Source organism: Tenrec ecaudatus, chromosome 1 (assembly GCF_050624435.1).
Source record: "Tenrec ecaudatus isolate mTenEca1 chromosome 1, mTenEca1.hap1, whole genome shotgun sequence".
NCBI classification, from domain to species: domain Eukaryota; kingdom Metazoa; phylum Chordata; class Mammalia; order Afrosoricida; family Tenrecidae; genus Tenrec; species Tenrec ecaudatus.
In genome coordinates, this window is record NC_134530.1 from 238,177,526 (window position 1) to 238,201,096 (window position 23,571).

The 23,571-nt window shown below is 39.7% G+C and overlaps 1 protein-coding gene across 2 annotated transcripts in view; it reads right to left on the reverse strand.

Annotated features, from left to right (window-relative positions):
- GPATCH2 (G-patch domain containing 2) overlaps positions 1-23,571 on the reverse strand; it is a 181,386-nt gene that overhangs the window by 43,762 nt on the left and 114,053 nt on the right. Inside the window, exons 7-8 of one of the 2 annotated variants that reach the window (XM_075530374.1) lie at positions 10,375-10,414; positions 4,146-4,216 (exon numbers count right to left, since the gene is read on the reverse strand). The exons of the other annotated variant lie outside the window; for it this stretch is intronic. Coding sequence (XP_075386489.1) covers positions 4,146-4,216; positions 10,375-10,414 — 111 coding nt within the window. The remainder of the gene's footprint in view (positions 1-4,145; positions 4,217-10,374; positions 10,415-23,571) is intronic. 2 annotated transcript variants of the gene reach the window in all.

Here is a 23,571-nt window from a genome sequence, read left to right on the forward strand (position 1 = left end):
GCTGACTGCAGGAGGAAAGTCAAATCCGTGAACGTGTAAGCATCTCAGCGCTGGCAGGGGTGTCCATACGGGTGCTCCAGCACCCAGGGCTGCATCGGAGTAGGTCCAAGTGGTTTCTCCTCAGGAATGTTTCGCAGGAAGTGAGCCTTGCCAGCTAAGCAGAGAACTGGCTAAGGTAACTGCACCCTGGTCCGACCATCAGAAAGCAAGAGACCAGAGAACTAGAAAGGCGAGGCTCACGGAGCCATTTATCCCTCTGTCCTTCAATTAACCCCACATGTGTTTATCGGCCTTAACTGTCTCACCAAGAAAACGGCTAGTTGCTTTTTAATGTACTTCTGTTTATAAAATCCCAGCTAGACGAATCTACAGAGACAGTAACTGCAGTACGGCAGGGGAGGTCGGGAAGAAGCTGATAATGATGAGCACAAGACGGAAGAAATGTGCTCAAACTGAGTAACTCTACTTGATGTGACTGAAACTACCGAATTGTATGATATGGAATGATATGCCAATTGAATTGCTGGAGGGAAAGAAGAAAGAAAGAAAAGCAAGTATGAAACTCCACAGGTTCCCCCTCAAACAGTCTGGACTACATTCTACCTCAGACTAGAGCTCAGAAGTATATTGAAGGGGAAACACTATGGCGATCAGTGAGTTCTTCATGTATTGCAATTATTATTAGCCTTATATATGATGGGGCCATTTTACTGAGTTCATGAAGAATATAACTATTTGCCTTTCTGGTATGAAGAGTGTTTTATTATGTAAATAGTGATTCTAGTTTATTAATCCTTTATTTTAATTTCCTTAGTCTGGTATGAGACTTTCTTAGATGTCCTGATATATCTTATTCCATCCTTTAGATTTCTATCTGTCTTTGGGCTTATATTTCAGGTGCACCGTCTACACGTTACTTATTAACTGACAGCATGTCGATTTTGACTCACAGTGATCCTGCAGGAAAGAGCAGAACTGCCCATGTGGGTTTCAGAGGCTGTAAACCTTTACAGGAAGAAAAAGCCTCATCTCTCTCCTATGGTTTGGCTAGTGGTTTTGAACTACTGACCTTGTGCTTAGCAGCCCAATCTGTAATGCGCTATGCCACCCATGCTCACTCCACTGAGTTAATGCTTCCTCATAATGACCCGACTGGACAGGGTGCAACTAACTGCCCATGGTGGCTTCTGAGACTGTCACTCGTTACCTGAGTAGAAAGCCCTGTCTTTCACCCTCGAGTAGCTGCTGGTTTCAAATTACTGACCTTACAAAACCGCATATAGATATTTAAATTCCTATCTAGCTAGTTATAATCCACAAATACTTATTGTTTCTACTAATGTTTATAAATTATCTACCTTTTCACCACTCTGTATCACATTTTGTTTATATTTCCACCTTTTTAGATTTTTTAATGGAATTTTTGGGAGGTTGAGGATATATTATTTCATTTTTCCCCTTGTATTGATCTGGAAGCAACCCACTCATTTATATAGATTTAGTAGTTATTCTTGATATCTTACTATATATAGTTAACATAGTTTTCATCAAGTATCAATCTTTTATTCAACCAATGAGATGAATCTTCTAAATCATTCAAGGACCTTAAACTGGAATTTATCTATAAGGGAGTTTTGAAAAGTTCAAAAAATTATAATGAACAGATAATAAATTTTTTTCCAGGAACTGTGCAAAGCCCCTTATTATAATCACTAGTGCTGATTGCCACTAAACATGTCATTACTATCCAGTATCATACATGTATCCTTTTGTGGGTCCTACAAATTACATAGTATTATACATATTAAGTAATGGTTGCTTGGATTTATCTATATCTTTATGCACTTATTGTCTCAGCAATCATTCTTATATGTCAAACTTTCCTTGGGAGAATATTTCCTTGAAGCACATGTATTAAAATTCTTTCAGCAAGTGTCTTTTACAAGTAAACGTTCTCGGTTTGGGAAACTGTAAAATGTCTTTGCGTCATTTTCGAACACGAAACCTGGTTCTGTAGGTAGGCCATACACTGTCTCTCAGTACACAGATGTGATTCTACTGTCACCTGGTTTCTATCGTGCTTACTAAAAATCTACTGTATAGCTGCCATTTTCATGGGAGGGAATTTGTCTTTCTCTTTGGATTCTTTGAAGAGTTTTGTCTTTGGTGTACTACGATATAGTACTCAGTGTGGATATTAAATTGAGTATTTAATGTGCTTCAGGTAGCTATTGGATCTGTCAACATTTCTTCAAATTTCAGCCTCTCTATTCTCCTTATCAAGGATTCTGATTAGATACATTTCATCGTATGCCTTTGTCCCTTTGTTTCTTAATCACGCTTTCATATTTTATCTCTCCTTCAAGTCTATGCCGCCTTGAACTATTCAGCTATCTCTATCTCTCGCTCTCAATTCACCCTAGTTCTCGCTTTCCAACAACCATGTTATCTCACGATCACATTTTGTTCTTTTTCTAATTCTTTATCTTATTATTTTAATAGCAATGTGTTTCTTTGCTAATTTTATTTCTATAAATTTTCATTCATAATTATTTTAGTATATGACAAAATTAGGGGTAAACCTATTGATTCTGTTGACTATCACTGATGGTGAATTATTTCACTGTTGGGTTACCAGTTATTGACTCCCTGGTTTGGTGAGAGAAGCCTTGGTGATACCGTGGTGGAATGTTTGGCAACTGACTACAACGGCAGAGGTTTGAGCGACCAGCGCCACCTTGGAAGGCAGCTTACGTAGAGATTTACAGCCTTCGACACCCTATGGGGACAGTTCTACTCAGCCACGTTGTCACTACACGTTAGAATCAATGTGACAGCAATGAATTCAACTTTAAATTGAGGAGGCCAGGGTTTTCATTTGCTTCTCCAGAGAGTCGGGATTCTCAGTTTGAATTGGTTTGTTGTACAACGTGGCGCTGCCCAGCTCTACTGCTTTAGAGGCACAGGGCTAGTGCGCTAGCAGCGATGTACAGCCAGCCATGGTGGATCCTGGCTGTGGGGGGTCAGCCATTCGGTCGTGTTAAAAATGGACATAAACGAAGTATGAATTTCAGGGCGGTAGTTCTCAATATTCTGACAAGAAGGACAACCACTGTCATCTAAACCATCTTTAAAAATACCACATGTAAAAATTGAGAAAGATATTCCCTAAACTATTAAAGGAGGGTAAATTCTTTGTATTACAGAGAACACGGTACCAGTGGGTCAGGAATATAAAAATAAGCATGAACCCAGAAAGGTTTTTTGTTTTGTTTTTAAATGTCATTTGGAAAACCGTTTACTGAGTAAATTAGTTTTCTATTGTACACATTTTGTGTAGTGACAAGGGTTACGGTTCCCTCACTGTAACAGCACCCTTTCCCCTTCTTCCCGTTTCCATTCGTCCATCTTTCCTGCCCCTTTCTGGCTTCGGAGTTTTGTTTTGGAACAAACGTTGCCTGCACTGAGAGCTGAACGGCAGGGTGGGTTTACTTCCAACAAGGGCTCCTGAGGACCACAAGGGGGGTTCTGCCTGTCTCCATTAAAATACCAAGCCTGGTCTTTTGATGATACTGAACTTTATTTAACATATCCAACCCCCCTTCCCATTGTGGACCTGACCAGGGCTGTTGGGAGTGGTAGCCATGCCCTCCCTTGTCCTTCTGCTCTGAGGAGAGTGGAGGATGTGGTTGCCATGACATACCATCGAAGCATTTGTTTTAAAGGAATGTTTTTCATCAGTCTCATTTATGCACATGTCACCAAAATAAATACAAACAATGCTCTCAGAAGGTCCACATTATTGTATGAGGTTTTGGGGAAAACTGAATACAAATTTTAAATGTGAACATAAAATATTTTCAATTCTGATCTATCTATAACTCTATACATTTGCTGTGATAATCAGATTGTTTTTTTCCTCTTTAAGATTTAATCATTTAGTTAAAAATATATAAAATGGCAACTTTCTATGCATTACTACTAATCGCGATGTACGTACATTCTAGAAAATAGCACATAAAAGATTTCAGCCAGGCCTTTGAGAGCCAAAAGTAGCCCAAGCTGCAATTCAACACATTTATATTTATATGGGGAGGAAAGACACACGGTGTAACGAGAATTAAATATAATTCTAAAATTCTTACCTGCTGGCTGTTTTCACAGAACAGTTTTTCTTGTGTCCTCTTTCAGCTCGGTTATCTCTCAGGAGCTGATGCTACACAAAGCGTTAAGACAAAGTTGCAGAAACAAAGATATTTTCATTATATCATTTCACAAGTGGAAAAATATCCTCAAATGGACCCCAACAGTTTACTTGCATTACCGTTTCGTACTGGTTTCTACAGAAGGAAAGATTGCTGAGTACCCTTGATAGAGGCCAATGCAAAATCGTTAGGGCTTGCCTACTCAGTACTTGGTCACAGCGCACCTCCTCTCTCACTGACAGCAGCGCGGGCAAGGGTTAAGGCAACGCATGTCCTCTAGGCAACACCGTTGTCACTGTATGCAGCGGTGTGGTGTTTGCTTGTTTAAAGCTTTACCAACTATGCTGACAGAAATGAGTTAAGAGTATTCCCTCGGTGCCCGCTAGCTAAACAAGGCAAAGGAACACAGAGATATCTTCTCTTTTCAAAGAAATTATCGATTTGGAAATACATAAGGAGTAAAACTATAGATATTTCATTGCTTCCTCAAAATACTTTACCATCCACCTCCTTTCACACTTACTTTGCATTAACTGGGAATACAAAACAAAACAAAAAACCAGGCAGTCAATACCCTTCCCAATGTGTTTACTCAAATTGCAGCTTATCTTGTTTATGCAGAAATAGGAACACATGTAGCACTAGGTGAGGGAGATGGGCAGCATATTCAAAATTAACGTGTACAAAGTAAAAGTCTTAGAAGTAATACTGTAAGTTGATGTGGGTTCTAATCCCAACTGTGTCTGTAACCACTGAGTCCTGCATTTCCATGCATCTCTAGCACCCTCGTGCTGTGTGATCTTAGACAAAGTACTTCACCTCTCTAACCCCCCAGTCTGTCTCCACCTGTGAAAGGGGGTCAATGCTAGCTACCAGCAGGCTACGGCACTTAAAAAGACAACCCGTGTAAACAGCATTGATTTCTGTGACAGTCCCAGAGATGCTAAGGAAATCGCTGAAATGCCACAGCCTTGCTATGCTTTATCACAAACTGGGGGGATTGGTGGGTACTGTCTGAGCAGTGTCAATATCAATGCCCTTTAATGAAGGGCAATTTCATGACATCATTTAGAATCTCTTATTAGCATTATGAGGTGTCTTTGAGAAGGAACAGACTTTAGTCACTAAGAAGGAACGTCTTAATTAAAACAACACATCTTAAGTTTCTCTTAAAATACCCCTCTCCGCGCGCCCCCCTTCCCCTGCGCCCTTCCATCTCCATCATGATAAATCTAATCCAGACAGTCATTTTCTCTCACCTGTGTTGGCCTCTTAAACTGCCTTCCTGCCTCCAGGTGAGCTCCCACATAAACCATTCTCCACACTGTTGCCAGGGTGATCTTTCTAAAGCGTAGACCTGATTGTATTACTCTCTGGCTTCTTCAATTTCCCTTTCTTCTTCAGATAAAGCCCAAAATGTTGCATATGGCTCCCCTGGAACTCTATAATTTGATTACATCTCTCAAATTGTAAATTACTACGTTCCTCTTTCACCCCCAACTTCATCCAACCGCAGGGAACTTTTTTGGCTTAAGGTGGGCCACATTCTCATTCACCTCTGGCCTCGGGCTACATTATTCAATCTGCCTTCATCTCCAGAGTCCAAAACAGTATCTGGAACCATTTTGTGCTCAATGGATATATGGTGGATGAATATGTGGGATTTGTTATCTGATATGCAGCTGAAGCCATAGCTCATTATTACCTTATAGGAAAGAGCAACCATTTATCTTAAGGCCATTAATCTGAAAGTGTTTCAATTTAGAAGCAGTTCATACCATAAACACTAAACTGTTTCTGAAAATTAAAAGAGAAATTGATTGCTTTGACAGTTCTAGACCTAGTGTCGCTTGAAAAAAATAAATATATAAACCAACATTTGTGACACAGATAACTACAGGTAAGGTGACGTGATGGATCTTACTGCTATCTTCAATAAAGAGCAGGAAAGTAACTCTTTAAATTTTAAGATAGCTATCGTAATACTATTTCTGTTATTTTTATAAAAACAAAGGATTCAAAATTGAAAATACAATGTTCTAACCCAAAAGCTGTATTCTTTTTGAATACAACTTAAATGGCCAAATCTACCACCTATACGAGACCCTGCTTTTCTGAACTACGATGCTGAGCCTCCTGTTAGGTTCAATAAAGACTTCTTTCTTCCTCAAATTTATGCTTCTCAGGGTCTTTGTACATAATAAGGAGATACATATTAGAACTTAAGATACCCAGATAAGAAAACCATTGCAAACTTTATCTTTCTTTATTAACGTAATTATAAAGTTGAGTAACTACAAGTTTTCTTAACTTAAAAGTCAAACTTAGAAAAGAATGCAGACTCAGATCTCTGGATCATGAATCTGACAAGTTAATATCTTTCCTTGATCTTTTACAGGCCCAAATAGAACAACAGAAAATCTGTTTTTATTTAAAATATTTTTAAAAATGATTTTGTTGTGCTTCTAAGTACTAAATTTAAAATATAACACAGGAAATGGGTCCTGAATCTCCAATAAAAAGAAACAAGATTGTATGAGCCCCAATAAATTGTTAAAAAAAAAAAAGAAAGAAACAAGATGCCTTGCACCCTGCCTGAATTAGCAAAGGTCGCTCACCCAGGCTGGGAGGACCCTTTCTCATCGATAGCCTGGCTCCTTGGACTTCTATCAGTGTCACAGTGAGGTCCTTTCTCAGGATTCTGACTTACTATCAAGGTAGATTAAAAACTGAACTTCTGAATAGGGTGCGAGGTGCTTCTAATCTGCCAACTTTCAGATCCTTAATATAGGCCAAATGGAGATACAATTTGCTTATTTAATGATCCTCAGATGTAACTTTTTAAAAATGACTCATAAGAGTTACCTTAAGATCTATAAACATACAACTTAGTACACAGTGTGATGTTTACAAAAAGTACACAATTTAAAACAAAAAATTAATGAGTTGAATTAAAACCAGTATGATTTTTTGTGGAATGTGTGGATGAGGGTTTTAAGTGTTATAGAAAAGTCAAAAAAAAATATTACGCCTTTGCTTTCAAAATCAGATTTAAAATCCCAAATATAGAAGGAAGAAGAACAAAATTCTTATTCCACAGCCATCCTCTCTTCACTGCCCCATGCTACCACGCATTCCAGGTCAGGAATGTGTCTTCTGGCAGTGCCCCTCCAATGTCTACAAGGATGATTTCAAGTCTCCTCACACCCTGCCTCTCAGCTTCAACCTTAAAAGGAGAACTCAGTAATCTACACTAGGAACTAAGACTCATGAAGATACTGGAACACTGGGGTCAAAATGTCGAACCATAGGATATTCAAGAAGGCAAAGGCTAGGAATTGAAAGACAGAGAAAGAGCGAGAAGAAAAAGAGAGGGGGAGAAGGAGAGAAAGAGAGGAGGGAGGGAGAGACAGATGCTCCCCGTGGCTGCCTCTCCTGCTCTTCCACCACGCACAGACTCTGGCAATTGTACTTCGATGCCTTCACAGGGCCCACTCTAGGGCTTTCTCAAACACTTGCCAGTGCATTACAATCACTGGTTTCCGACACAAGGCTAGAACCACCGCAGGGGAAAAGCTATGTTGTTTTGTATATAAAATTATCTCCAATATCTAGCAGAAAACCCACTAGATCAGTGGTTCTCAACCTTCCTATTGCTGCAACCCTTTAATACAGTCCCTCATGTTGTGGTGACCCCCCCAACCATAAAATCATTTTCGCTGCTACTTCATAACTGTAATTTTGCTACTGTTATGAATCAGGCTACCCCTGTGAATGGGTCATTCGGCCCCCGAAGGGGTTGCGACCCACAGGTTGAGAACTGCTGCACTAGATCATTGTTGATAGGTTAATAGTTATTTATTTAATGTATACTAAAGGTGCATAGAATAGAAAGAGAGGTTTAGCATTTTAAAACAGGAAGAAAAAGAAAGAAAATCGTAAGAGCCAGGCTTTGAAAAGAAGTGGTTGGTATTACTTCTCTCTATTGACAGGTTGTGATGGGAGATCACCCATGTCATCACCATTCAATCCAGTAGATTGCATGAGTTTATACTTGGCCGTGGTCTTGTGTTTCATCATTTGCATCATGTTTAGCAGTAACTATTATCAGTAGTTAAGGCTGTCAGGAATTACTATCCATCAAAACATAAGATCTGTGTATGTATATTTTAATTAATTAATAATCCATCTAGTTAAAATTAAAACAAACAAAACAAATACCAAAAACCAGGGTGGGATATCAAAGTTTAAGTAAAAGATCGATGTACGTTATTATTATAAAAGCAAGCACAACAATAAAAACCAATGTTTTTGAGTAGATTTTGACTCATTGTGACCCTGTAGGGCAGAGCAGAGCTGCCCCACAGTTGTCCAAGGCTACAGACAGTTATGGTCGTGGACTGTCACTTCTTTCTCAGTGCCGGCAGCCTGGCGGGAAACCCACTGCACCACCAGAATGCCTCCGACCCAAGGTCATTGCTATTAGTTCATCTTAGCTGCACAAGTCAGCTTGGTTGAAAGCAACCAGGTATTCTGTAATCTCTAACACATATTTTTTAAATGACCCGCATTTCTCAAATTCTGAGACATAGAAAATGGGCTTTATTTTAATAAATTTTATTTTGAGTAAAATATATCTGGAGATAACTTGCTACTTCGAGTACAATCCCATCATAGGCAGTATGACACTATATAAAAAAGGGATATGAACCGTATGGGATAAAAGAAAGTTCTAATTTTGCATGATATAAAATGAATAAGAGAAAAATACCACAGGCATAACTTTTCTTAGCGTAGTTAATTTCCAAATGTATGTACATAATGGTATATGTTTTCCATTATTTATGTAAGAAGACCTTCTAAAGAGACAAATCACTGTCAGTGAAAAAGGTAAATTTATAAAAAATTCATCAAAACTAATTTCACAAGATGTTTTCCTTTTATTGTGGTCATGGATGCTAAGAAATATCGTTTATAACACCTTTGTTTTTTGTTAAAAAACAGTGCCGAAATATGCACATAACTGTCAGCTCGGGATCTAGCTTCAGAAAGGAAACATTGCCAATATTATAATGTAACCAGTCAGCATCAACTAGAAGAACTCCCTCCCTGTGTACCGCTTTCCCCAAGTGCCCTTTGTGGTTTGGGTTTGTCATCCCAAGCGTTTTAAAGCGGAACTTTCTTAGGTACCGTATTCTAGATTCACTAAAAATAATAATAATTAATAATAGTTTTTATAATGACCAATAAAAAAACTGGGAAGTTGCAAACTTTCTGCACAATATATATGCTTTACAACGTACCCAAACCCACAGTTGTCTAGTGGATTCCAACTCACGATGGCCCCATCCGGCAGAGTCGAACTGCCCCATTGGGTTTCGGAGACTGTAAATCTTTATGGGAGTCGAAAGCCCCATCATTCCCCCAAGCAGTGCCTGGTGAGTTCAAACTGCTGACCTGGCAGTTGGCGGCCCAATGAATAACCTGCAATGCCACTAGGACTCCTTACCCCAAACATAAACTCTTAAGTTGTTTTACCGCGTGTCAGGAGAGAACGCGCGTACTCTGGGGGCAAATAGAGTCAGGCTGCATGTTTTATAGGCCAAGGTTAAATGAAGTGAATGTCAAGTGTTTGCTAAGTCAAGTAACGATTGAGCTGCCAGGCGTACTAATATGAGATTTTAAAAAACACAACTCATCTAGCAATATAACGAAAACCTGTTTCTCCCTGCCCACCCCCCAAACCCAACAACCCAAAACTATTGTCGCCCGCCTTCTAAGCCTCAAAGATTCTCACTGGCTGACCTAAAGAGTTACAACACATCAATTTTGTAAGCAAACGTACTATTCTGAAACCTTAACTTTTTTGAAAAAACAAACAGACAGACAAACAAACAAACAGATGTCAGTTCAGATCTGACCAGCAAGCGCCTTCTTTCTCGTGGAGGTCCGAGGTGTGACGGGGAAGGTGGAGGTAAAGGCTCTCTCTGATGCCAATCGAGGACTGTTCATTTGGTCAGTGTATTAAGCTCTGGCCCAATTAACTCCTTTTAAAATAAGCTGGGGATTTATATCCTTTCACATAAAGCTGATCTCCCACCCTGAAGGGGGACAGGTAAATATTGGAAAGAGCCTGAGCAACTTCCTTTGGGAGTGGAGTGTTTCTTACCTGGCCATGCTCTGTCCTAGCCCCAGGGCTAAACCAATGGCTGCAGAGGAAAGAGATCAGCAGTTAGCGAGAACCTGGCCAAGAGGGCGCAATCACAGGACCAATCTGAGCGTGCGCGGACAAAGTACATGCTTCCCCAGCAACAGAGCCTGAAATATGCTTTATTTTAATGGATCTTTTGTGTAATTCTAGACTTACACCAATTTTGACAGAAATGTAAGGGCGCTCATAACCCAGTAATTTTCAATTTAATAAGCAAACTGAGTTAGAATTACATTTCCATTTAATTATGTTAACATAAACTGCTGGGACTATATTCATTTTACGAATCAATTCTGGTTATAAAATGTACAAATGCTATCATTTACCACAACTTAATTACAGCATCATTACAACAAATTATGACCTTTTGATTGTTAGAGTTTTAAAAAATGCTTCATCGGCAAGAATATTAAGTCCTCCTGGCTACGGTCCCATGAGCAATCACACAAAAGCCCTCCCTGGGAATTCTGGAGTGCCAGAAGGTACCATGAACTCATCTCTCCACAGTGAAAATGACCTGAACGGTGGCTGATGGCAAGTTCAATAACAACATCAAACATACAGAAGTCATTGCAAATCGACTCTTTCCCTTCCCATGTGGCGCCAAGTCTATCCACATGGTTTCATTAGCCCATGGGACTTAAAGGGTGAACTCTCTGGAATACTTCCCCCACCCCCAGGGGATTGTTATCGTTAGCTATTTGCCTAGACCTCTGGTAGGGCTCTGCCTAAAATCTAATTGTCAACAATAAAGACTAAGAAAATGAGAGACAATGTGGCACATTAACTATTAAAACTCTACAATTAGAGGGAATAAAATTAGTATTACAATGACTGCTGTTATTACTATTGTTATTTCAAAAATTACACTGAATACCACTATATACCAACTACCTTTTAGACACTTGCCATTTATTTTGATTCCACAAGATAATATTACTCTCGTGTTCCAGACTACAGACAAAAGCTTTGTTGCTGCTAGGTACCACCATGTGTAACAACCCCACAGGCCCCTCAGCACCATCCTCCCAATGCTTATAGTTGAGCCTTTGCTGTGGCCACTATTTCAATCCATCTCATTGGGGGGTGGGGGGTGCACTCCTCTTTATCACTGACCCTCTAATTAAATAGGCATGATGTGCTTTTCTAAGCATGGGTCTTTCCTGATAATATGTCCAAAGTACAAAAGCTCAGATGTGAAGCCAGTTGTCCATGGTGTCTTTTTATCATGCTATGTTACAGAAGAGCAAGTGGCTTATTCTGTAATAACACATTTCCCAGAACCGGAACCCTTTAACTCTGTGGTACTGTGGCCTGGAAATAACACAGCAGCTTCATACAGTCTACGGGAAGTCTGGTATCCTTCAATTCTACTTTGCCACCAACTTTTGGAAACCCCATGGTGAGCAACTTCCCTAATAAAAAGGATTTCCCCGTGCTCTTTCTGGAACACGTCTCAATCTTGTGCACGGTGACGATCCCGGCATGCCAGGTTCCATCGCAGACATTTACTGGTGCGAGCGAATGCCACCTCGATTCACTATGAGATCAACTAACAAGATACAAATATTTACCGCAGTTCCTCTGAAACATGCCTTATTTCCTCTGTCCTCCGGATTCTAACTTCAAAAAAGAAGATTGTATTTTAGGTAAACTTTACACAGCAAATTAGGTTCCTACGTAACAATTTTGGCACAAAATATTCTGTGACATTGGCTACAATTTTCACAACGTATGAGCATTCTCAATATTTCCATTCTGTTTGTGCCATTTCCATCGATCTAGTTTCCTTGAACCTATTGACTTGGCGCCTGTGTTTCTGGGTAATGCTGTGTGTTCTCTTACAGCTGATTGCTTAAGGAAGCACGTTCTGCAAGGGTGATATTGTTTATTTTATCGGCCTATATAGGATTTGCTGAAAGGTGACATCCGAGGGTAGCTTCAGGTCTAAGTTTTAAAAAGCATCTTACTGCAACAGTCTCAAGAGGTCCGTGAATGTCTATCAGTCTAGTAAGTCTGGTCTTTTTTGAAAATAGGAGTTTGGTTTGGCATTTTTCTCCTGCTTGCTATTTCGCTCTCGTTCTAACCAGGACCTTCTATGGTGTTGCAGGTCCAAATGAGTGGTGTTGGTAACTGAGTGCTATCCAGCCCTAACCCTCTGCTCCCTTTACTCTTTTTCTTTCTCTTAGAAGCTGAAATGCAATACGAGCGACATGCTAGGGCAGTGGTTCTCAACCTGTGGGTTGCGACCCCTTTGGGGGGGTCAAATGACCCTTTTACAGGGATCACCCGATTCATAACAGTAGCAAAATTACAGTTATGAAGTAGCAACAAAAACAAATTTATGGTTGGGGGTCACCACAACATGAGGGACTGTATTAAAGGGTCGTAGCACTGGGAAGGTTGAGAATCACTGCTCTAGGAAAACTACCTTTACATGGCATCAGATCATGAGTTGTCAGAGCAGATCACATCGGAAGTATGTTTACATCAATACCTAACTGCCACATTCCATCATTACCTACCCACCTAAGCAGAGAATCATGGTCCAATCAAGTTGGCACATCTTTTGAGGGGGTACAATCTAATCAGCCATCAGACCTGTGAACTGCTTGCACCACTTAGGGACTCCTGAGAACAGGAACATTGTGTGGTGAGGGGCCATCAAATTGGTTCCGACTCATAGTGACCTTATGCATAAAAGAATGCTCTAGGTCCTGTGCCCTCCTCCTAATAGCAGGGATATTTAAGCCCATTGTTACAAGCACTGTGCTAAGTGACCTCATTGAGAGTGCCTTCCTTTCCCCTCATCTGCTACCTTACCAAGCACTATGTCCTTCTCTGGGTAATGGTCCCCTCCAGATAACATGCCCAAAGAATGTGCGGTGAAGTCTCGCCACCCTGGCTTCTAAGAATTCTCGATATACTTCTTCCAAAATAGATTTGTTCATTCTTTGGCAACCCACAATATATTCAGCCTTCTTCACTAACGATGTAATTCAAGGAGCCTGGATAGCATGGCGATTATGTGTTGGGCTGGTACCCACTCCCACAAGCCCAGCTGTTTGACGTGACTAGGCCTTCCGAGGGAGAAAGGTGAAGCTTTCTCCTCTCATGCAGAGTTATGATCTGTGAAACTCACAGAGCAGTCTGTCCTGCTCTACAGGGTCCCCATGAGTCAGAATCGACTCAAAGGCAGTGACTGAACAACATAATTCAAGTGCATCCGTTTCAGTCTTAAGCCCTCACCACAGGGCTCTTCCAAGTACAGCACCTGTGATTGGTAATGCTGCAGAGAAAGGGAATTCTTCTTCTTTATTTCTTTTTTTTGTTTCGCAAAATAAACCCTTAGGGAAGAAGCGTTTGAACTAAAACCTCTGCAGATACAAAGTTCCACACTGATTTCTTCTCACTGTTCCTTAATCCCTTTTCCCTACCCACACTGTTCAACTTCCAAATGGATTCTGAGCGGTGGCAACCCTATGGGAAAGAGCCGAACTGCTCCATGGGATGCCCAAGGCTGTGATCTTTATACAAACAGACCGTCACATCTTTCTCCTGCGGAGCTACTAGTGAGTTCACACTGGCAGCCTTTCAGTCAGCAGACAAGCACTGAACTGCTGTGTCACCACGGCTCCTTTGTTCAACCATAGGCAGTAGAAATGTACAGGATTTCATGTGAAGTCAAGGACTGTGACATCTACATAATGGACATGACCAAGCTTGCGGTTCGTAACTAAAACCTCCGACAATGTACCTTTCAGAAGGAAAAGTCATTGACGCTTATAACATTTTTTATTATTAGAAATAAGCTTCTTTCTTTGGACTCAGGAATGATTTTTATGTTTATACATTAGTAGTGGATCTTGTATATAGAAGTTTAAATCTATGACATCCAATATGGAAGTCGCCAGTCACGTGTGGATATTTAAGTTTAATTAATATTAAAAGTTATACTTCTCATTTGCATTAGCCACATATTAAGTGTTATAGGCACATTTTACGAGACTACTAGTGGCTATAGTAATGGACAGTAGCAATAAAGAAGGAAGTGTTTCAGAACTGCAAACATCCTGTTTGATAGCATTTGTCTAAATGGATTGTCAGTGAAAATCTGAATTAACTTCGGTCTGCAATCTTCTGCACTGAACATTTTCAATCTTTTCTTCCTCAACCACCTCCTTTATAGTAGTCCAGGGCTTAAAAAAGACTGAATGCCGGGACGTAGTGGATGTCCAATGAATCTTAACTTTTTTATCTTTTGAAGTTTCAAAATGTCTTTTTACACCGCCCTAAGAGTAGAAATACAGTGCTCATGGAAAGATCCTCCTAAAGATTTACTCTGTTACCCAACACGTAATAGCAGTTTAACACAATTCTGCTTCTGTAACTGACTTCTGGTTGAGTGGATAAGAGTTGGAAAGGGAGCTATAAAACGGGGGCTTAATACCTACTAGGACTACGTCAGAATTAGTAGAAACACTAAAGATGACAGCACATATGAAAATTCTCTGAAACATAAGATACACTATACAGCACCAAGTATCCTGCTCGTTATCATCTTAGCTTATTAAAATGTCTGCATTTTATAAAAAAATTATAAAAGATATCAGAAAAGAATAGACTGCAATTATCATTCTTATTGTATAGCTTAAAATTTAAAAATACGGCAGTTTAAATGGATTTACTAAGGGAATCATAATAAATCTGAGGAGAAATTGATCTAAATAGACAACAGCCTCATCTTTCACCTGGTGGAGTTAACTACTGACCATGGAGTTAACAGGCCAACACATAATCCACTATGCCACCAGGGGCCTTTAGATCCTGATGTCAACATCATTGCCTTCACGTTGATACTCTTTGACCTTGACCCTATGGGGCAGGATCCAACTGCCCTTGTGGGAGCAGCAAGTGTCCTCTCTCACTGACCTTCAAGGGCTCCTACACAGCTTGCTGTAGTCTATCTTATTTATCTCAATCTAGAGTTATAGTCCCTTTAATGAGAACTTCACCAAAAAGGAATAGATGCTAATTTCAAAGCCTAAAACTATTCCCAATGAGCATAACCTTTAATCCAGGCAAATCTTGCTTTAAGCAAACTTGATAGGTACAAAGAAGATAAAATAAGGGGTGAAATTTTTCTTTAAAAAAGAACTCTTAAGAGAATTCTAATGAGTTTCCCATGATCATATGAAATAGTTTTGATTTCGAGGTAACTCTTGAGATAAAAACGTGCGCTTTAAATGGAGTGGGGAGCAGGTGGGGGAAGACAAATAGAAAAATCAACCAACCAATAATAATTTTCTAAATAAAAAGAAATGTTCTTAAATCACAGGGACCCTATAGGACAGGGTAGAACTACCCCAGGGAGTTTCCGAAACTGTGACTCTTTATGGAAGTAGAAAGCCGGGTGCTTCTCCAGTGGAGAGGCTGATGGTTTTGAACTGCTGACCTTGCATTAGAGCTCCGCACTGTAACCACTCCACCACGAGAGCTCCTCAATTGGGGGTGAGGGGTGGTGAGAGCAACATTCAATATGAGTGTAAAGGAAGGAAGAATTAATAAAATGTCATCGCTGCTGCTGTGTGCTGCCTAGCTGATTCCTACGCACTGCAACCTTAAATGTTCGACTGAAACTATCCCACTGGGCTTCCTAACCTATAATCTATAGAGAACATTGCCAAGTTTAGTCTTCCAGGGAGCCCACCACGGGGTTCAAACCATCCACCAATGTTTCAATTAGTCATTCACTGCTTAGTCATTTAGATACCAACAACCAAAGCCAAATCTACTGCCATTGAGGTCATTTTGACTCACTGTTGCTCTTCTTAGATGCGTTCAAGTCAGTTCCTGGGGACCTTCCGCACAATGGAACAAAGCACTGCCTGGGCCGGTACCATCCCCACAATCCTTGTGTGTGAGGCACGGTTACAGCCACGGTGTCAATCCAGCCTCTTGAGGGGCTTCCTCGCTTTAGCTGACCCTCCACTTTACCACGTACAGTGTCCCGGCAACACGTCCGAAGTAAGTGACACAGAGTCTCACCACCCTCTTTTCTATGGAGCACCTGTTTGTACTTCTAAGACAGATGTGTTTGCTCTCCTAGACACCCAGAGTATTTTCAACATGCTTTGCCAACACGAGAATTCAAAATGATCACATCTTCCATACAATGTCCCAATGTCCCTATGCTAAGAAGCTACTGAAGATATCAAGGCTTGGGATAGGTACATTTGAGAAATTATAGCGACATGCTTTTTCAGCATTTCAAAGAGGTCTTAGACTACTGATTTGGCCAAAATATGCCAGTTGACTTCTTGGCTACTGCTTGCAAGCAAAAAGTAATACTCCCCCCCCCCACTCTACCCCCAGTTATCATGAGTTTGTTTACTGGTCCATTTGTGAGGATTTTGTTTCCTTTTTCATTAAATTGTAATCCATATTGAAGGGTAAAATCATTGTTCTTCATCAGCAAGTCCTCTTTACTTGCATCAAACAAATTATGTCATCAGGCATCACACTTGTTAATAAGCCTCCCTCAATCCTGATGCCACATTCTTTATACAGATAAGCTTCTGGAATGCTCATAAAGATTGAATTAGTATGGTGACAAGATACAGCCCAGATGCACACCTTTCCTGATAAACCATGCAGTATTTTCTAGTTGTGATCCTATGAGTGCCTCTTAGTTCATGCACAGAGTCTGCATGAGAACACAGTCTGTTGTGATCCACAAAGTGGCATGCCTTGGCAAGGTCCCCAAGCAAAAACACAAGGAAGCATCTTTCTGGTCTTCTCTGCTTTTAGCCAAGGTCCAGCTGACATCAGCAAGGACATCCCTCAAGCCACATCCTCTTTGGAATTTATATCAGCTCTGTGTCCATGTACTGTTACACCATGGTAAATGATCTTCAGCAAAATTTTACTTCCATGTAATACTAATGCTGTTGTTTCATAATCTGCATAGTATGTTTTGGGCCATCTTTTTTGGGGGGGAGGGTCACATATATGGATGTCTTTCAGAGAAGGATCTGCCTTCCAAATTTCTTGGCAAAGATGAATGTGTGCTTTCAATGCTGCATCAGCTTGTTAAAACATCTCAGTTGGTACCCTGTTAATTCCTGGAGCCTTGTTTTTGGCTAATGCCTTCAGGCCAGCTTGGACTTTTCCTTCAATATCGTTGATTCTTGACCATCTGGTACCTCTTGAAATAGTTAAAGGTCAATCGGTGTGTGTGTATGTGTGTGTATGTGTATGTGTGTATGTGTGTGTATGTGTGTATATGTGTGTATGTGTGTGTATATGTGTGTGTGTATGTGTGGTATGTATGTGTGTGTATGTGTGTGTATGTGTGTATGTGTGTGTATGTGTGTATGTGTGTATGTGTGTATGTGTGTGTATGTGTATGTGTGTGTATGTGTGTGTATGTGTGTGTATGTGTGTGTGTGTGTGTGTGTGTGTTGGTTCCTTCCATCTTCTGAGACTTCCTGTATCACTCAGTAATTTGGCTTAGAATCCTTCCATATTGAAACTTGAGCACTGATTCGTTCCCCCCCCTTTATTTTAATAATTCAATGTTAATTTTCTGCTTTAGCTTGATTAAGTTGAGTCTGGACACTTTTCACTCTTTACATGTATTTTAATCAGTATTTGATTTAGTTGTGTTAAATATGTCCAACTAAAGAAAGCTATCCTATATAGTAATAGTGTACTCTAAATTCAGTAATACATTTCCCATGGACAATACTACTAGATTGTCTTTTAAGAAACTAGAGCCATGTTAAGTGTTAATAAAAACAAACAAACAATCCCTTGTTATTACAATTATGACACTCTGCCAGGCTTCTTAGTACCTGTACAGAACACCTGCTGGTTTAGTTTTAAAACTACGACTCTTTATACTGACATGTGCAGCAAAGTTGACAAAATCCTATCAATTACTTTAAAATTAAAACCCATATAAAATAATATTCTTATAGAAAAATCTCAAATTTTTATTGACCTAGCCCTGCCATTCTAGACTATGTAATGCCATTCTAGAATATTTAACTGTGTTTTCCTAGCGTGTGCTGCATGTAAGCATTGTTCTAGTAACTCGAAAAGCTGGCCCCCTTTCCCAGCTCAGAAGTGCTCTTTCTTGTGACTCATCATTTCTAGGCTGCCCTAAAAGAGCTCTGGTGGAACAACGGCTAACCACTCAGCTGTGAACTGAAAGGATGGTGGCTCATATCTACCCAGAGGCTCCATAGGAGAAAACCTGTTTCTCTGCTTCACTGAAGATTACAGCCTAAGAGTTCTATGGGGCATTCTACTTCTGGCCATGGAACGGACTTAATGGCACCAACAAAAGGCTCCCTTACATTACCTTTTTAAAATTGAAAATTCTGAAAAATCCTTGTGTTAGAACTTGTAAAATATTTCTATCGTATGTACTAAAAGTTATTTTAAGTGTGAAATTCTATGAGGTGAACTGTTTCTATGATAAGTATTACTCTGTTTTGATTGTGGAGGGATTTTCGAAGGCAAGATAAATATTGCTCAAGAGAAATCATAACTAAATGAAAATAGTAGCTGTCTCCTACATTCCTGTGGAAGAGTTTAGAAATACTTATTAATTTAATGACAAATTCTAGCCGTTAGGCAGGTTCTCTATTATAAGGTCGAGGGCAAACTGCAGAAGAGATGAAACAAAACCATAGTTTATGTGTCCTTTCCCAATATTCTGGTGCAAGCAGTTTGGAGGGAAGAGTTTTACTTCCCTCTGGCTGTCAAACATTATCCCATGGTGGTCACATAAAATGGTAATTTTATAGATTTGTGAGGTCACGTGAAATTAAAATATCCTGCTCAAAGACAGAAGAATGAATTGAGGAGACTGGGGCACGGGGAATAAAGGACTAAGGCAAAAAGGTGTGCTGGTGAGATCTTGAGTGTCCACTGCCCTTAATCGTAGAGTGGGCTACGATGTTTTTAATTCTTCTGGTTATAATTCTTGATCCATGTATTCATTAGTAGCAATGCAATGTAGACCAAATTGTGTAGCCTCTTTAAAGTTTTGTTTTCGCACATTCAAAAGGAGGCTATTATAATCCATACCCTGCTTACTCAACAGGTTCCAATAAACACGTACAGAAGGAAATAATATGTATAAAATTCTTTTGTATAAAATGGACTTTATACAATTGATGTATATATGGATTGTGATAAGAGTTGTATAAGCCCCCAATAAAATTATTTTTAAAATACTTTTGTATGTAAAAAACTATGCAACATAGCTATATTAGTATCATTCGTTTTATAATAGTCATTGAGGATCTCCCCTCCTAAATTGAAAGGAAATATGTTCAATGAATAAAGCTTAAAAATACTAAGCCATCAAAAACAAATATAAATAAAGAGAAGGCTACGAAACCAACTGGTAATCCCTTCACCACCAAGAAATTTGTACAGACTCAAGGCACTGATCAAGTTAGTGGGTGAATTCAAGATACTAATCTAGATTTTCCATGTCTCACTTTCTTAACTACCACATCAATTGGATAGATTAGACTGTGTCTAAGAGTCCCTGGGTGGGTCAGATGGTCAAGTGCTCTACAGCTACCAAACGGTTAGTGACTGGAACCCATTCCAGTGTCACCTTGGAAGAAAAGCCAGGCAATCTGCTCCCAAAGGGTCCCAGCAGAAAGTGCTATGGATCCGCAACATTGGGTTACTATCAGTTGAAGTTGACTACATGGCAGCTTGTTTTTCCCCCCTATTTTCCTTCTAACGCTAATATCTCCTACTCTTACCAAGTATTAGCTGCACTTTGAACAGGCGTACACGTAGACCCCTATGAACACGCTGCTCAACTACCACGAACGGAAAACTGCTGCATATTGCAAGGCACTCAAAGAAGATGACAGGGACTCTATAAAGGACAGAGAGGATATAACTGCTATATTCCAGAGAATAAGATGATATACACCACAAACAAGTGCAAAATAACCTGGAAGACTATAGGACCCATCTAGAACTGTCGGGAGGGCAAAGTACCAAAGAGTCCTTAAAGGAAAGTGTGGCAAATACTGTCACTGCCTCTCCAGTAGCTGGGAACTGCCAACTTCTAGATTTCCGTTCACGTCAGCAAATGAAGCCACTATTTGTTGAAACCATTGTTTGTAAAGACATTGCTTTCTCGCACCCCCCAAATCCCTTATAACCATCACTGATCTTCAACTCTCCTGAAACAGTTACAAAAATATCCCCCCACAAATGTTTTATAAAACTGTGTAAAACTTCTCACCATAGTTAATTAGGGTGTGAGGTAGTATGGATGAAGAACACAGCTTTCCCCCAGATCCTGGATGCTTCCTCTCCCCAACTACCATGATCCGAATTCTACCTTGCAGGGCTGGATAGGACAGAGGCTGTACACTGGTACATATGAGGGTTGGAGGTACAGGGAATCCAGGGTGGATGATACCTTCAGGACCAAGGGTGTGAGGGACGATGCTGGGAGAGTGGAGGGTGAGTGGGTTGGAAAGGGGGAACTGATTACAAGGATCCACATGTGACCTCTTCCCTGGGAGAGGGACAGCAGAGAAGGGGGGAAGGGAGACTCCAGATAGGGCAAATTATGACAAAATAACAATGTATAAATTACCAAGGGCATATGAGGGAGGGGGAATGGGGAGGGAGGGGGGAAAAAAAGAGGACCTGATGCAAGGGGCTTAAGTGGAGAGCAAATGCCTTGAGAATGATTGGGGCAGGGAATGTATGGATGTGCTTTATACAATTGATGTATGTATATGTATGGATTGTGGTAAGAGTTGTTTGAGTCCCTAATAAAATGTAAAAGAAGAAAAGAGAAAAAAATGATTAGGGCAAAGACTGTACAGATGTGCTTTATACAATTGATGTATGTATATGTATGAACTGTGAAAAGAATTGTATCAGCCCCAATAAATTGTTAAAATAAATAGATAGATAGATAGATAAATAAAAGAAAAAAAAACTTCTCACCATAAATGTAAAGAACAGCAAAGGATTTCATTTCCCTTCAGTTGGAGATGTGACTACTTACAAATAAAATCATCATACCTCTCTTAAATATATATATACTGAAGCCTAAATATCACATGTTTTGATACCAACCACAATCCACCGTGAAGTTCTAACATAAATACTTAAGAGTTGATGATTTTATTTGACTAACCTTTCATCTTAACCTTATACTTCACCTCCTTACAGAAATTTATCCAACTGTAATATATTATTACTATACTTATCCTTGCAAGTATACTTAGCCTTATAGTACTACTATATATACTCAATACTTAAAACTCACAGTAATGCAGACAGTAAAGACATACTCATAAATGTGTCTTATCACTCGCCCGCTGATGCTTCTCTACAACAACCATTAATACATAAAAATTAAATTTTCCTAAATTTCTGTGACTTTATATACTAAAAATGTTAAATTCTTCTGACAGGCATATCAGTTATTCACTACTGATAACTACTGATAATATCTCATAGATTTTGTTTCCAATCCATGACCACTAAAGAGTTTTCCCCCCAACTTAGTTCATATATCCGCGGATGAATATTATTGTTGACAACCATCCATTTTTTCTTTTCATTTTATACATTTGACTACTCAAGACACTTCAGTCAGACAACCTCCTGGGTTAGAGTAGTCACTCAGTTATTGGAACTCTTTCAGAGTTTTAAGGCAAGTCACACAATGATTCTAACTCTGAAGAGTATTTTAAATAATCGACTACCCGTTGAAAACGAAGAATTGGAAATCACCCACCTAATTAACAAAATTTTAATTCAATCCCTCAATGTTAATGCAAGCACAATGGGAACAATGCCCTAAAGTAAGACTCGTTATAGGGGAAATCTTTCTTTTTTAATATGGGGAAAAGGCTATTATGAAAAAAGCAAGACCCAGTAAAATAACCAGGTTTGCCGATTTTCAGGTAAAGAATGTATATGGAATCCAGGGATCTAGAAATGGACCCTCTTACAACTACTGCTTACCATGTATTTATATACCTTGATTATACCTGAGGCTTCAAATAGTTTACAGAACAATTGAATAATAAAATAATGACTTTTTTCATGAACTTTTTGGTGCCACCTCATAAACACGTGGTTTCTCTTTTGAGGTGTGCTGACTTTGGTATCAGAAGTGGATTTTAAAACAAGGTGCAAGTTGAATAGAAGAGAAAAAGGGAGTATAGATCTACTTATCCCAGGTAAAAAGTTCATGAAACATTCAACTAAAACTCTCTCCGCCCAGGTGGAATGCAGATAAATGCCTTCTATGTGAAAAGAATACTAAGAAATTTTAAGGATATTGAACAAGAAAAGCAAATCTGGTTTGAGGAGAACTTTGTTTTCTGATAAAAGGTAAAAAGAAGAGACGCTGGTCTGCTCTTCCCGTCTTCTCTCTGCCTTAAATGCACATCTGAGAAGTGGATGGGGCTGGAGCAGCCATCTTCAATACATATGAAGACGTGGGAGTAAAAGGGCAGGAAGACAAAGAAGAGAAATAAAAGGGTCTTTCATGACATCTGAATGCTGGCCAACAGCGCCTAGAGCCACCTTCTTCCAATTTATGTGAGAAAAATATACCCCTTTTGGTTTAAGCAATTGTTGGCTGCTTATTATGCTACTTGCTAATACATTACAATAGATATTCAATCACTTGTTAAATATAATTAAATTGTAAAGAGATAGGTATTAGGGAATGGACAGAGCAAAAACTCAGGGTGAAGATGGGAGCAAAGAACAAGTTTTATCCAAAAAAGAGGCAGGTCGGATAACAGAGCAAGACCAGATAGCTGGACCACACAGGACTGACAAGGGAGAGATTCTAGACTTTTAGGCAGAAAGGTAGCTTGTGGAGGGTGTTTAATGATATGTTGAAGAGATTTGCTCTTTGCCGCTCCATTGGCAACAGCTTTAAGTAGGGAAATAAAATGATCGAACTGAATGTGAGGAGCTAAGCAGTCTGTACGCACACAGTGAGAGCAGAATCGGGAAGATCCTCTAGGGCAAGGATATGAAAGTCAGCCGAGTCTCGGGCAAGGTAGTAAAGAAGGAAAGAGAAGTTAGTGTAAAAGGCGGCCACAAGAGACAGACACTTAAGAGCCC